General features: G+C 43.5%; 1 protein-coding gene across 2 annotated transcripts; it reads right to left on the bottom strand.

Annotated features, from left to right (window-relative positions):
- Positions 1-308: 308 nt before the first annotated feature.
- dyrk1aa (dual-specificity tyrosine-(Y)-phosphorylation regulated kinase 1A, a) lies at positions 309-15,889 on the bottom strand. 2 transcript variants are annotated; one of them, XM_056737098.1, is made up of 13 exons: positions 15,750-15,889; positions 14,962-15,073; positions 14,790-14,859; positions 13,632-13,828; positions 13,433-13,552; positions 13,062-13,250; positions 12,827-12,974; positions 11,716-12,002; positions 11,461-11,607; positions 10,259-10,399; positions 9,872-10,175; positions 9,675-9,799; positions 309-2,963 (listed from the first exon to the last, which is right to left on the bottom strand). In XM_056737098.1, exons 3-13 carry the CDS (start codon positions 14,797-14,799, stop codon positions 2,379-2,381), a joined length of 2,253 nt encoding a protein of 750 aa, XP_056593076.1. In that variant the 5' UTR covers positions 14,800-14,859; positions 14,962-15,073; positions 15,750-15,889; the 3' UTR covers positions 309-2,378. The 2 variants fall into 2 exon arrangements, with proteins under 2 accessions (XP_056593076.1, XP_056593077.1); XM_056737099.1 differs by lacking the exon at positions 15,750-15,889 and adding an exon at positions 15,159-15,680.
- Between the last annotated feature and the right edge of the window lie 273 nt (positions 15,890-16,162).

A 16,162-nucleotide genomic window follows, 5' to 3' on the forward strand; every position in this document is an offset into this window, starting at 1 on the left:
CATATTCATTCAAAATCTTAAAAACCCATTCCATCAAATGAGGTCGACAGCATTGAAAACTCCAAGAAGTGGTCTTAAGTTCAACTTGTTTGAATGTGCTCGATCTCAAAGAAGAAGAAAGATTAAAGTTGATAAAACTTCATCAAATGTTGGATGTTTCAGATCAACAGGGTTGCTTTCATTTGACATTTGCTGTATCGAGCTGTACAGAAGACAATGTACTTCACACATTCTTGTGTGTAAGGACCGTTAGGGTGAAGCATTGTGTTTAGCAGAGCAGAAAGAAAGAAGAGCGGAACACATACAAGTTAAGTAACTTTGTTTTTTTATAATCATACATAAGACCGCTTGAATATAGTACAAAGGGTTAGTCCATTACTGCCCTTCAGTGACACTTTTTAATTTACACAAAGTCCTGATCTTACAACCTGTGGATAAAGATCCCAAATATCCATCAGTCGTTCTGCTTACATCATCATCATCATCATCATCATCACATGTCCTGGAACCAAACGAGGAGTGGGAATGTAAACCGGACGGGGAAGCCGTGGGGAAAGTGGGACCCGGGAGAGAGAAAGAGAGAGAGATGAAACCAGAGTAAAATAAAGTGTTGTGGCCTGAAATGGTAGCAGGAGCTTTGGAGATGTTGGTCACCGTCCACCACAGCACCACTTTCAAACGGACTCACGTACTGAAGCTTGTGCCAAATGAAGAGAGCTGAAACCAAACAACAGATACGAACATGTGACGCGCCGTCCGTCTGATGTCCTTGCGATCGTAGAAACGTCCACAAGCGATACCCTGTCTACAATATTGAAGTATGAAGAGCTACTCTCCTCCCGTCCCGTCCCGTCTTGTCTCCACCCTACAGCACTTGTACTAGCGTCATCAACTACTTTGGCATGGAAGCACTGATATCCATTGACTAGCGTGTAGAACTTCCACTGCAGGTTGACTTAAATGTACTCAAAATACCATAAGGAAAAAAGTAGTGAGTTCTAAACTTCCTTTATTAAAAAAATATAAATATGTACATAAATTCTATTTCAGCTATTAAAATGGGGTCACAAAGTAAACACCTGAAGCCTGTTTCATGGACTCCCTTCATATGCCACGGCCACAGGAACCCTAGAAAGAACCGTGCGTCCGTTAGGAACCCTCGCAATCGCACAGACAGACAGAAAGCGCCTCGGTCTCAGCGGGGCTGGATTGCTTTCGTTGTGAGAGTCGCCGCTGGTCGGCAACGATCATGCACCTGTGTCTGGCCTGTGTGTGATCTCTGACCGTCCAGCTGCTCTGGGACCAGCCGAGCAGCTCGCGGTGTCCACCGTCCCACCAGAGCAAAAACTACAGAAAGCCACCGATGGGAAATGAAAAGAGAGAGAAAAATAAAAAAACTATGCGACAGAATTTCGTAAGCGATGGTGTCCAGGAACATTGAACAACACTTCCAGTTCTGACGGTCATTTACTGCCATGACACGACACACGTTTGCTTCAAAGTGCAGAACTGCTACATTATTGGTTACAGACATCTATGATCTATAAAAAAACAAATAACAAACGCCTTTGGTACAATAAATTATCAAACGAGAAAAAAAAAACTTGTGTAAAATTCACAGCATAGTCGTGAAGTGGAAACCAAAAAAGCAAAGAGAAGTAAAGGAGCATCACAAAGGCTAGAAATTAAAACCCGCGTGCACACACACACGCACACACACACACACACACACACACAGACGTGCTGCTGAAGCAATAAGATAAAGCACAAATTAAGAGTGGGAGGGACGTGGACGAGAGATGCCCAGCGGTGGATTTCTATTTAAGAAAGGCCTCAAAATCACCATTCTCTTTCTGATGAATGACTTCAAAATACATGAAAGCTTTTCTCACTTTAACGTCCAGCTCATCTTTATTCAGTCTGTAATGATAAGGCCATATTAAAGAAGCACTGCCACAGTCGCGCGCACACACACACGCACACACACACACACACACACACACACACACACACAGAGAGACACACACACGCCCTGGAACATACTCACAGGGTCTCATTGCACTCTGGGAACGCTCTGCTCAAAGCACACAATTGCACAACATGAAAAACAGATGAACAAGAGGAACTCGAGATGGGCGTTCAGGAGAAATTCTGTGTCCATCACCTTCGGACACTCAAATCTTCCAGAGAAAGCCAGTGTGAAGGTGAGCATCTAAAACTGAGATCCAATGAACAGAAGAAAACCAAAGCAAACGTCAGAGAAAGCCTCTTGTCAAACGTTCGCAGACGGTGATGATGTGGCTCCCGGTGGTCAATCTGAGATCGGCTCTGGTCTTGTTTCAGCAGCTTCCGTGTCAAGGCAAGCGCACTCAGGCTAGTCAGGAGCTCGCCACCGAGCTCTGCTGCACGCACACGCCCGCCATGGGCGACTCCTCGCGGTCCAGGCCCGGTCTCAGGCCCACATGAGTCTCGGTTATGTAATGTCCCGGCCCGGAGTTCGTGCTCACGGGATACGCAGGCTGACCTGGCACGCCCGTCTCCTGCCGTGGGTTGGAGAAGGCACCCAATCCCAAAGTCATGCTGCCGTTGTGCCCGAAGCCCAGCCCATGTGGCAGCGGGCGGCTCTGGTAGGCGTGGTGGTGGTTCCCTGTGGACGAGGATGAAGTGGATGAAGACGAGGCAGAGGAAGACAGCGAGGTCATGGACAGGTGGCCGTGTGTCACCTCCATTGAGTCCTGCGTGGAGGCGCTGTGGGATGGAGAGTAGAGTCGGGGACGGGGACGGGCGGGGCCCTGCGGGTGCTGATGGTGGTGGTGATGATGGGACGAGTGGGGGTGCAGAGCCTTGGGCTGGTGGGGTGGCACGTGGAAGGTGGTCTCCTGGACGGGATGCGTCTCTCCTGCAGCCTGCGGAAGCCCGTCTCCTCCGACCCACCCCAGGGCCGGCACGAACGCTTGTCTCGCCTGCCGCACAAAACAAAGGCCGAGGGTTAGGGTGATTCTTCACATCTCATCGAGTGATCTTACAAACATTCTAAATCTACCATGACTTACTCGCTCCCAAGTTGTTCCAAACCTGTGTACATTACTTTGTTCTGTTGGACACAACCAAAGATATTTGGAAAAATGTTAGCAACTGACATTTCTGACTACCACAGAAGGGTTCTTTTTTTTCTGTCAAACACAAAATATGATATTTTGAAGAATTTTATAAAGCAGAAAACATTTCAATGATAGTCAGTCAATGATGTCCCAGAAATAGGGATGCTCATTTGGGTTTATTACCCCAACAAAGAACCGACGCTCGTTATATTAACATTAACCGTTAACTGATAAGATTTGAATATTAAATTGGAATTAAATAAAAATACATGCGCCTAGGGCTGGGCGATAAAACGTTATCGACGGTACAACATTGTCGATATCAATATAAAGAAAAATTCGATATAGCGCTAGATAATTTCCTTAAAATGTGCGCGCTAGTGACGTCCGAAGATCTTAAACAGCCTATAAGATGTTTTGTTACATGAGCGTGCTACGATTGACAATCAAACAACCAATAAGATCTAATTTGCCGGGTTGCATTAGTCTCAGTTTGGTTGCGTCATCGCCATGTTGACATTAGAACACATGCAAGATTAGTGCCTTGCCTGCCGTCAGCGAGGAAATTGTGAACTAAAAGGGAGATGTCAGCTCGCCAGTGTGACAGTTTTTTATTTATTTTCTTCCGACCAACATCATAAGAACGTAGTGTGTAAGTGATGTAAAAAAAAAAACGTCCCGGCTAAGCAAGGAAACACCATCTAAACCGTTGCCACCCTTTGGAATATACATCATGTCGCCCATCTACCTCAAGTCAACAAACAACCCACAAACAGTTCACGATTGAGAGGTACTCGGTAACAATGCCATATGATAAATCTTCAAAGCGATATTATGACATTACACATGCAATAGCGTACTTCATTGCAAAAGAAATGCTGCCGTTCAGCATGGTGGAGAAGTCAGGCTTTTGTTTACTGTTATAAAGGTTTGTTGGTATTACTTATTACTAGGGATGGGAATTGATAAGAATTTAACGATTCTGATTCCATTATCGATATTGCTTATCGATTCTCATTGGGTGAGGGAATAAGTACAAATTTGTTTGTTTGTATTAACTCGCTTTAATATCAGATAAAAACACAGCACATATTCAGAGTAACCTCAGAACAAACCTAAAAGTAGGCTACAAACTAAAGTCCAGGGACTTATAGAATTTTTCACATTCATCATTGGTCCAGACAAAAAATAAAATAAAACTGCCATTTAAGTGCCATAAAAACTTAAAACAGAGACTAAACAGTCAAGGAAGATAATGTGACTATGGAGATTATTATTCATATAGTAAAAGTTTACACAATGAAATGGCGCTCACATTAACTAAATAAAGAAGTTACCTTCGGCATTAATAGCAGATGACGTCTCGTTAGCTCCGCTGCTGCTTGACTAACTTGTTGTTGCTGTGTCGCAGTAGTAGTGTATCAAACACGCGACAGTCCTGCAAATGAATTGGGTGCTGTGTGGCCAAATGTTTCTGCATATTGGAGGTAGTTCCTCCCTTTGCCGAAATTAAACTTTTACAGTTGTTGCAAATGACCGCATTGGCGTCTTTTCTAGTGAAATATAACCACACTTTAGATCGCTTCTGCCTCGATGACATGTTTGCTGAGGAACCAAAACAACGCAGCGCATGTGTGACGTCATGATGATGACACATTTGCAACGAGCGGAACCGATAAGCGGAATCGTTAAGCAAATACGCTAACGGTTCCAAGGAAAGAAAGAAGAACCGGTTCTCGGTTCCCATCCCTACTGATTACTGATGCTGTTGTTGATCTACCTCAAAGTTTGCCTTGATTGTTCCATGTTTACATTAAATTGAAGTGAACACATTTTGTAACATTTTGAGTTCAAATGTACATTTTGTTTAAACTTTTATCTTCATATAAGTAGAGTAAGACAAAGATTTTTATTTTTTTACTGCTAAAACATTTTATTTGCTGTATGCCTTAATAATGTGGCTCAGTTAAAATACAGTGGTTAAATACTAACTGTTCTACTTGTCATTTTTACTTTAAAAAAAGGGTCAATAATTATCGATATCGAACGATATGAAGCATCATATCGTTGATATATTTTTTAGCCATATCGCCCAGCCCTACATGCGCCTCATTTCGAAGGCTGCGTTCTACGGAGGTTGTGTTTGTCGGCCACATACGTGTTCACATGCGACATCTGGAGGATGCAGACTTCGAAAAGAGACGCAGCTACAGTTGACGAGGTTTTGTGACACTTTGAACATTATTTAAAGGTTTTTAACATGCAAACAGCAGCATTACAAATGGATCAACAACAGCCCCTGCATTCACATATGATCACATTTTCATGAACCTGCAGCGTTAAGGACAATGGAGAAAAACTAAAATAATATAAATCCAAAGCATAAAATAAACAGGCAAGAAAAATTATCACAAAACAAAAAAGTCATAAGTCAGAAAGTTTTTTCGTCATATAAAAATAGCAGGTCTTCGTCAATCCAAAGATTGGGTAGTTTTGATTTAATAAGTATCATGCGTACGTGTTGTGATGACTGTTCACAGCCTTTCAGATGGCACAGATTTCGTGGGAATGCAGAGATGACACATCAGGAAGAGCGTTTAATTTGCCTTCCACTAGCCAGGATTAATATCCAAAGAGGGCACTTGGCACATAAATGTGGCTAAACATAGCTAAACATAAATTCGATCTGCTTTAACCGCGCAAAACATCAGAATTATTATTTACAGATACAACTATATTTTTTACATCACGTCTAAAAGGCAGCAGAAAAAGCACGGGTCGCAGTTTTCTCCTCCTTTCCAAAGCGCACGGGAGGCTGCCGATGCTAAGCATCATGAGATGAGTTTATGTAAAGGATCAATTGAAGGCTAGCACTGAAATTGCCTTCCAGTAGCTCTGCTATTAAGCTTTGCTTTACTGAGCTTCATTTCACTGTGGTGTAGAAACGCCGGGAGGACAGAGAATGTCACAGAACGTTGTGAGACAAATTCTCACATCTACAAAACAACCAACTTGAGCTTGAGCAAGGCTGCCAGTGCACATGTATGTTATTTCAAACCGTATTATTGAATTATTATTACTATAAAAAAAGGTATTATTATTTAACTTAAAAAAATTCACATAGCTTTTGTGGTATTTAACTGGTATTAATCGGTCAAAGTTTTTACCATCAGTTAACGTTTAATGTGAACAACCCTCCCCAGAAATGACCGTTGTTAACATGTTTCCAAATATCTTTCTCTGTTTTCAACAGTCCAAAGGTTAAAGACAGGTTTGGATCAACTTGGGGGCTTAATTCATGACAGTATCTTTATTTTTGGGTGGAGTATGCCATTAAACAGAAATCTATATACACGTCATCTGTCACTAGCTTTAAATTCCCTTTGGAGTTTTTTCACAGTTTGTCACTTTTACTGGACGTGTGTATTGAGGGGTTTGTGATGTAACTGTGCTTAAAGAGTTTCCATCAACAAGAATAACTTGGGAAACAGCACTCTTTATGCTCAGACGTGCAAATGAAAATGTAACATTGTGATCTTTACATCACAGCATTTACACACTGAGTGTCCACAGCAGGTCACAGACACCGCAGGACATAAACGTCAGTTCTCTTCATGTAGTTTATATGCACACACTAGGGATGGGCATTTAAAGCAAAAACAATATTCGAAGATCGATGAGAACTATTCGAAAATTATTTGAAATTTGCACCCCTCCCCCACATGGACGCATTTACAGTATTACACACACACAAACGGAGAGAGAGAGAGAACATTTACGCTTTAAATCCGTATAACCGCACACTGCTTTATGTATTATGGAATAGGAAATCTTACATCAAGCAATACATTAAGATAACGCGCTGAAACATTAATATATTAACAACTGAATGACGGCACTTATTAACAGTACGTCGATCAGCATTAACCGCTGATAATGCTAGAACATTTCCCTACCAACTAAAAAATAGTGTGATCGATCAGGAAAATATATTAAAGCCATAAAGATTTTAGACCAGACTTAACACGCGTTAAAACATATTAACCGAATGACGGCATTTATTAACATAGCTCTAAAGGCTTCAGTTTCTATTGTCATGAAAAAGTTTCTCTAGTCTGGCAGTGATGGTTTTTCTAGACGAACAGTACACTCGGGCTGTTTAAACTCCATAATATTGTTAAAACCGATCGGAAGCACATCCTTAGCGATCATTTTAGTAATTAAAGCCGTTATTTGCTCCGCTCGTCTGGCATCCAAATTGGTTGGTCTGACCATGAAACTAGCAACTGATTGCTGACCTGTGGATGGACCTGCTGGGTGCTTCGCCCTCAGATGATTGTGCATCGTAGTTGTTGATCCAAGATAAACCAGCTTTACATTGCAGTGTTTGCACTGCACTTTATTCTCATTCATTTTATCAGGGTTCATACACATTTTTACCAATTACATTCCATGACTTTTCCATGACTTAAAGGTAAATATTCATGACTTAATAAACAGTAGTTCTGAGGCACTCACAAGGAATAGAAGTTTAAAAAGCCTTTATCTAAACTTGGCTATCCATTAAAAACATGCCAACATGTTTCGGCCTCTGTGGCCTTCTTCAGGGCAAAAAAATGCTGTTAAATTTGCCCTGAAGAAGGCCACAGAGGCTAAAACATGGTGGCATGTTTTCAACCAAACAAATAAATGTATACAGGTTTAGAAACAACTAAAGTAATTCATAACAGAATTTTTTATTTTTGGGTGGATATTAAAAATATCCCACGTGCACGTAAATGGACGAGAAACATGTCTTTTCTTCGCAAGACATGCAGAAACTTGGTTAAGATATAAGCTTGGTTACATTTATTGCATAATGTATAATCTGTAAAAGCGTACAAGCACCTCAATGATTTAGTTGTTCTAGACTACGTATAGCGCTGCTCAAACGTGATATTTGGCAGCCGGAAGAATCAAGTGTTGTACAATCACGAGTGATTTCTTTCATTGTGCAACGTGACATTCACCTGACGAAACATTGTTAAAAACATAATTCGGATGCATTGTGTCTTATACCACCGCTAATTTTTCCTCTTTGGGTGATCTGAGCTCCCGCGTCCCTCCCTGTACTGTAGCCTGCATGTCAGACTCGTTCCCCAGACTTTTGAGATCGGACCGTTCCTTGAGTTGCCATGTATTCATTCGGAGTGTGAATACACATTAAGAAACTCATCAATTAACATTTATCCTTAGAATATAAATAAACATTTTGGCGGCCGCAGTACATTATGAAAGTAGCCCAAAAACCCGCGGCTCCATAATTTTTGTATAAAACCGCGACCCTGGCAACACTGGTCTAACTGTTTAGCCTGTAAATAGTGATTCAGGCTTTCATCACACAAAATGACATATACTCGTTGCTTTGATACACTAGCCGAAGTCAGTTTCTTAAAATAAGGAGCCACTCCAAAATTACACATGAGCACATCTTGTAGCTATCTGACTGTCGGGGAACATGACCAGAAAAAGCTGGCTTATGTCTTCACAAGACTTGTAAGAATAGTGAGAATTAGCCACTTTTAGCGCCCACAGTACCTCTGCAGTGAGGGTTTCGTTTCTGGACACATCACTCAAAACGGTCCCTTGCTTTGTGGTGGAGGAGAGGGAAGCACTGCAGCTGGCAGAGGGTGTCACGATGTTAGTCACCTGGGTGAAAAAGCCAGCGATCGTGTTGGAAGCTGACTGTTGCGCAGCTGCAGCGGCAGACTGGTGCTTTGCACCTTCAGCGTGGCTAGATAGCATTGCTTCTCCCATGTTCGAAATGTGGAATGTTTTATGGCAAAGTCTACATTTTGCTTGTCCCGGGTCCTGGTCTTTCTCAAGCCATACATTATTCTTTTCAGATTGAAGCCAAACATTATTAAACCGACATTTTCCCGGCATTGTTTATTTTTGCTCAGCTGCAACTGATTTGCCCCACGCAGAGAACATGTCACGTGACAGTAACGTGACGTTACTGATCGCCCGAACGAAAAAATTATTGCAATTTGAAAACCAATATTATCAATTAAAAAAATTCAAGTACACGGATATTTTGAAAAACATATTTCCATGACTTTTCCAAAACATTCTGAGTTTATTCATGTTCCAAAACTGTTCCAGGCCTGGAAATTGCCATTTTAAAATTCCATGACTTTTCCAGGTTTTTCATGACCGTACGAACCCTGTTTTATTAAAGGACCCCACACAGAACTCGTTTTTGACATAGTCTCAATTTACCGTATCTGTTATGCCACGCGGGTGTACAATGTGCGTAACTTCGTTACCAATTCTTGTGGGAAAATGTTTTCCTCTATTGTCTCTTGATTGACAGCCTTTAGGTTTTAGGTGCGTCGTTATTGGCAGCGCCACCCTTTGGTTACATGAACGCGTTACACGTGAAAAGGCGAATTTCTTAAGATCGCACACACTATGCGAAATTCTATAATTAAATAAACGATTTGAATATTCGAAATTCGTGACTCATCCCTAGCACACACAGTTTCACAGTAAGCATGTGAGCAGATTTTTGTGTAATGGTGTAATCGGTACCTGCGGGCAGAGGTTGTGACAGTCTATGCCCACCGCAGCACTGAAATGGCCTCCTGTGCTGTGCCGGTGCTGATGGGTCGGGTCAGAGCGTGCTCGGCCGCTCGTGCTCGTTCCAGAAGAACCTCCTGCAATCAAACAGCGATTAGAGTCAGCGCCGGACTGCAGCCGCTGCGCATTCATCAAGTCCATAGATTCACCTGAACTGGAGGAGGTGCTGGATGTGGTGCCAGAAGACTGCGACTGTTCCAGCGCTGGACTCGTGGACACACTGCTGCTAGTGTTCGTACCCTCGTCCGCAGTTTTCTTGAAGAAACTGTGCTGCAGCGCGTAATACGGTTGGATGCGAGTCTTGGGGTCGTAGTCCAGCATCCGCAAGATTAGGTCTTTGAACTTAAGGTAGTCGGCGACGGCGTGACCCGACTCGCCAGCTCTCCGCCCGCCCGGTCCACCAGCTTCAACACCCAGAATGTTGTGCAGCTTTCGAGAGCCTGCGGGCTTATACTGCACACGACAGAGGAAAAAACATCAACATCACAGAAAGAAACACACTGAGTCACATGATGGAAAATCAAAATCACACGCACCCTTTTGCCATCTTTGGTCTTCTTTGCACACCACGTGCTATCAGACATCTTCTCAAAGAACTTTCTGGCTTTAGGTGCCTGTTCCAGAATATGATTGGGAGGGACGCCTAAAACCTCCACAATTTTGTTCATTTGGTCGATCTGCAATGAAGAAAAAAAAAAAGAGGAATAAGAGCACTGCAGTTGAATTGCTCGACGAAAGCGAACAGGAACCTTTTCCTTTATAATCAACAACGTTCATCCGGTTATCATGTTGAATGGACACATGAGGACACCACACACCATGTCACTGTATTCATCTCAAGCAGCGGTCTGAAGTCAATTCTTTTGGGAAACATGTCAAGCTGAAAGCCTTCAACGACCCTGATGCATAAAACACCAGAGGTCTCATTTATAAAGGTTGTGTACACACAAAATGGGTCTGAAAATGCTACTGTGTAAAAACATACTTGACGGGAGAATGTGCACCTGAAAGCAGACTCTAACCATTCTGGAGACAAGGGTGAACTCAAATCAGATTACAGAAAGAAAATGTGAGAAGAAGGATTCGAAGTATGAATGCCTCAAACATTAATTTCACTCTATATCATAGGTCATGTGTGAGTTGAGCATGAGAACATCCATCTTTACTGGTGTGAGTGAAGCCTTAACACAGGCAGGATCATTTAAACTCGGTTTTCTCTTTTTAACACACATTTGATGTTATTTTTCACTCTTATTAATGGAGTTATGCACATAAGTGATGTCTAGAAGAAGATATATGTCTAGTGCATGGGCTGCTTTTAAACACTTTGCTAGTTTTGTGTTTTAATGTTTAAATGATAGTGAGGAGTGTGAGGAGGATTGTGAGTTCTATGGCAATGTTTATTAAAACTCAAAACATTTCTAACAATGATCAAGGGTACACACAAAATTCTTTGATTTGAATCGATCTTTAATTGATTGAAACAATATTGATTGGGGAAATTGAGCACAGAAATAGTAGGTCATACCGTCAATAGTTTTTTTGACCTTGAAGCCAGAACGTTCAACAGTGTACAGAAGTCAGAGCGCATGAAACACATTGTTACCCCACATTTAAGGGTGAAATCTACACAGAGTTTTATAAATGAGACCCCTGGGCATCCACTTTCCTACTGGTTGTGTGCGTGATCATATTAATCTTTGACCGGAGATTAAACGTGAGAGTGTCTGAGACGTACCTCATTGGCTCCACTGAACAGAGGTTCTCCAGTGTGCATCTCCACCAGAATACATCCCAGAGACCACATGTCTATGGCCAGGTCATACGGCATTCCCAGCAGCACCTCCGGTGAGCGGTAGAAGCGACTCTGGATGTACTGGTATATCTAAAGAGAAATACGTCACAGGAACATTACTGATGGTGCTCTTGAGACGCAGTCACACACAAACTCAAACACTTTCAGTTATTGCTCAAAGTAAGACAGCAGTCTCACCCGCTGTCCGAGCTGACAGGAACTGCCGAAGTCCACGATCTTGATGGCAGATCTCTTGGGGTTACAGAGCAGGATGTTCTCGGGTTTGAGGTCACAGTGGATGATGCTCAGCTCAGGAGTGGCCAAAAACAGCAGCGCGGTGCAAAGCTGCTGAGCAAACTTGCGCGTCAGGTTCAGAGACACACCGCGGAAATTTGTGTTTCTCAGCAGATCGTACAGGTTATAGGACAACATCTCGAAGACCAGACACAAGTGATTCCGGAACATGAAATGGCGTTTCAGATGAACTAGAGGAAAGAGAAAAAGGACACGATGACATGAACAGAAAACAACCCACAGCAGCACAATAAAACACTGAGGGGACTGATGGGTGTTGTTGTCAGTCTCTTTAACATGGACATTCAGGATGTCACCATCATTAAATCATCGTCATGGTGATTGTTTGACCTCATGGAGAGGGTTTCAGATCATTGCAATTATTGCACATCTCTCTAGAAAACACAAGGGGGAGCTGCAGTGCCTGTAGATATCATCACTGAAGGATGACAACACTGCTCAAATGTACCAAAAAATCACTTAAAGAAAACTTTAATGCATATACCATAAAAATCTGCAGTACAAATGAACGTCATTTAAGAGAATCTCAGCATGCCAACATTTCATTAACATAGAAGTCTAATTAGATTGTAGTCTTGCAAGTGAAAAAAAAACACTACAGCTTTTCTGTGACTGTAATTTTAACAACTCACTCCTGATCTAACTTCTTTAACAACTATTTGGCAGCGGAATTATTGACATGTAAATTCTGGACCTTAAATATATGTTGACCCTATTTTTTAAGAGAAAATAAAAACAGTCTTATGTTCAGAACAATATGGTCGTTTCAAAGCCGGAAAAAGACAATTAAAGGTTAGCCTAATTTCATTACGGTGACAGGCCTATGGACACTGTGTGATCGACATCCTAAACATCAATAAAGCCGCTTTAATTCCGTTCGGACTTCAAATACAACACTCCTGGATGACAATCAGACCAGATAAGACTTCATCAAGTGAAAATATTTATAAAAGCACTTTTTCCCATCAGAGACAGTGTGTCATAAAAGCATTACCGATGTAGTACTTCATCTCAGTGTCGTGTTTGTTCATGAGCTCCAGCAGTCGGACTTCGATCTGAGCCTGATTCAGAAAAGCTTTTTTATTCTTGATGATCTTGATGGCGACCCACTCCTGTTCCACACGGTCATACGCTTTCACCACCTGCCAGCAGAGGGAGACAAACTAACTATTTCAGTGGAATGCTGGAGTACATAGAGATGTCAGGTGGGATGTGACGGAGAGACTAACCTGACCGAATGAACCTTTGCCTATCAGAGAGTCAATCTCATATCTGTCCATCCATTTCTCGCCATTTTTAACTATGTAGTCAAAGTTGTCATCATCGTAACCGTCGTTGTATATTTTCCTCTCTTTCTTGTTACTCGAGTCCTCCCCTTGACCCTGTTGGTGACGACGCTTCTTTTTTGCATAGTAAACCTGGAAATAATTCATCACATCACAAATTACTTAGAAAATAGCCAAACACTTGAAGAGCCAGTTCAAGCTGTCCATCTGCGTGTGTTTGTTTCTTTTAATAAACATAAACATGTGTGTTCTACTATGATTCTCCAGTGATTAGGCTACACAGAACAAAGTTTGAGTTTGAGAAACAGGCGCACCTCATTGATGTGTTTGTAGGTTTTGATCAGTTCAATGGAGAGTTTCCGTAAGGGTGCAGTCGCCGGATCTCTGAAACACTGAGGCATCCGCCTCTGTAACATCACCATATCAGCGGTTACCTGCAACACAACACAGCCGTGAGACGACTCAACGCCGCACGGCAGCACCGAGTGAGACCGCGCGCACCCGAGTGTGTACCTGGGCGGCATTGACTTGGGGGGCCTGCGAGGTGTACGGCAGCGCAGCGCCTGATTGGTCGGCGCTCTGCGGGTGACCATCGCTGACCGGCGGGTGAGAATGGGGCGTCTGCGCATCCATCTGCACACCGGCCGAATGGAAAGAAAACGAGGGAGCCAGCCGGACAGAGGAGGGTTTGCATGCTGAGGTCTCTCCTCCTACAACACACACACACACACACAAGCTCAACCAATAAACAGGCAGGATGAAGACATGTGACACCTGAGAAAACAGTGCCTTTGCTTGTCATTGAAGCTATTTTTCAGCATGTGCTTTAACAGACATAACGGTGTAGAGAAACACCAAAAAAACCTCCGTTTAGATGCACACACACACACACACACATGAGAGATGATGTGTGTTTGTGACTCAGCATCACACACATATATTACAGTTACACTGCTGCAGTATTAGTGAGTAAACTGATATAAATGTGTGTGCAGTTCAACAGCCGAGGATGTAACATACAAACTGAAAACACAATAAGAGTGAGTGAGTTTGGTGCAGATTTCTCTCTCACCAGCAAACACACAAAGCAGCGCAGGCGCACGCACACACACGCACACACACACACACACTGGTAACCAGCGCTCACAAGCCCAGCAACAGTGTCTCATTACCATAGCCTACCACCAGGAAGATGCTACGCCATTGGCCAGAGAGCTAAAGCGACAGCCAATCAGGAAAGGGTATGCAAATAACCCACTTTTGTTGCTAGGGCAAAGCGCTGAGGCTTCATCCAATAGGAAAACGGGTAAGAGGCATGAAATTGAATTGCACTTTGACACATTTCCCAGCACAGTTTAACACAGTATTTGCTGACAGAAAAGCTCTGGGGTGAGGAACCTGTGTGTGTGTGTGTGTGTGTGTGTGTGTGTGTGTGTGTGTGTGTGTGTGTGTGTGTGTGTGTGTGTGTGTGTGTGTGGTGTTCCAGGACACATGTAGAGTTGACCAACACGTCTGCAGTCTGTTTTATTCATCTAAAACACTTATAAATGTGTGTGTGCATAAAATAACACAATATTCTGTGTATAAGTTTTATGGTGTAAATAATAAACACTATATCCACACACACACACACACACACGCACTTGTAAATAAGTGTTGTTCACAGCTCACCTGTATGCATCGTCTTCTGACAAATCTCATATCATTATGACAGGGGAGTCCATCTGCAAACCACAGCCCTCTACAAGCACACAAACACACAATCATCAGACTAGACCCACACATATACACACACACACACTGTGTGACACGGTGCTATTGTAGAGAGATGATGTGGATTTACCTGAACTGACTAGCGAGTGGTTTCCAGGTGAGAAGAGCCCTGATGTCTCAGCTGCTTCTGCAGTCTTAGATGTTTGAGTTTCTCTTCAACTTGCACAACCATTGGTGAAGATCTGTCAGGAGACACACACGAGAATAAAGCACTAAGCAGACACTGTGAATAACGCACAATGTCAACGACACAACACACAAACTCACTAACAGCTGATGTGTATGAGACTGCAGGTGAACAGTAAACACAACACAAACTCCTGTAACTCTTGTCAAGTGTTGTGTGTCTGTGTGCGTTCACTGTCATGACTCGTGCAGCTTTGATTCTGTAAATCTCGGTCACGCACATGAAGAGAATCAAAGCTGTCAAAACACTAGCCACATTAGCCTCAAAAGCTAACTAGACAACATCAGCGAGCAAACAATGAGCACGAGCGATCAGCCCACGGTGACAGTTCCACGAGCCGTCAGTCACACGCGGCGATGATGATGAAGATCGACACGATCAAGATGTTGAGAAGCAAACGAATGAAGAGTGGAACGGTCGCGTTGACTTGTTCATACTGAAGTTAGCTGAGCGCTAACAGCTCGGGCCTGTAACGTAACGAAGCCCGAACGCAATAAACGAACGAACGCGCAAACAGCAGCCGCTACGAAAAACCACACAGCGGCTCGCGCCTGCCCAAATCAAACGGAAGAAGCCGCGGCCAGTGTGTGCGTGCGCGTGTGTGGGTGCGTGCGAGAACGGTGAAAGCAGCTAACGTTAACCGTTAGCCTCGGCTAGCCGTCATCACTCACCGTGTCGCGCGCGCCTCTTTCTGACGAGAGCGAAAAAAATCCTTCTGAATAAATCCACGCTCGTTCCTCGAGAATCCGCTTCCACGCGGCGTCCGACCGAAAGACCTGCCGCTCAGCTCCGCGTCCACAGAACCGTAGAGAAATCAAGAGCGCCTCTCGGTGAGCGTCGGCGCGCTCCGCAGCGCAGCAGTCCCGCCGTCCGTCCGTCACTCACTCATCCTGCGCGCGCGCCGCGGCCGCTGGACAAAATGGCGCGCGCGCTCCGAACCCGCGCGCAGGAGCGGCCCGTCGCACTCGCGAGCAGAATTCACTGCGAGGCGCCACTAATCATCAATATGACGCGATAACGGTCGATTATTGATTTATCGAGCGTTATCACGCGCCGCGCGAGCCAGGTGTCAGTCTTACGAAGG

The sequence above is a fragment of the Triplophysa dalaica genome, chromosome 22 (genome assembly GCF_015846415.1).
Source record: "Triplophysa dalaica isolate WHDGS20190420 chromosome 22, ASM1584641v1, whole genome shotgun sequence".
NCBI lineage: Eukaryota > Metazoa > Chordata > Actinopteri > Cypriniformes > Nemacheilidae > Triplophysa > Triplophysa dalaica.

Bases quoted from the DNA above. Each gene is read 5' to 3' on its own strand.
- dyrk1aa (XM_056737098.1), bottom strand. The intron at 13,553-13,631 runs GTACACACTCGG...GTTGTGTTGCAG, and splicing joins CCCAAGTCAATGCCGCCCAG to GTAACCGCTGATATGGTGAT. The intron at 13,251-13,432 runs GTGCGCCTGTTT...AATTATTTCCAG, and splicing joins CCTACAAACACATCAATGAG to GTTTACTATGCAAAAAAGAA.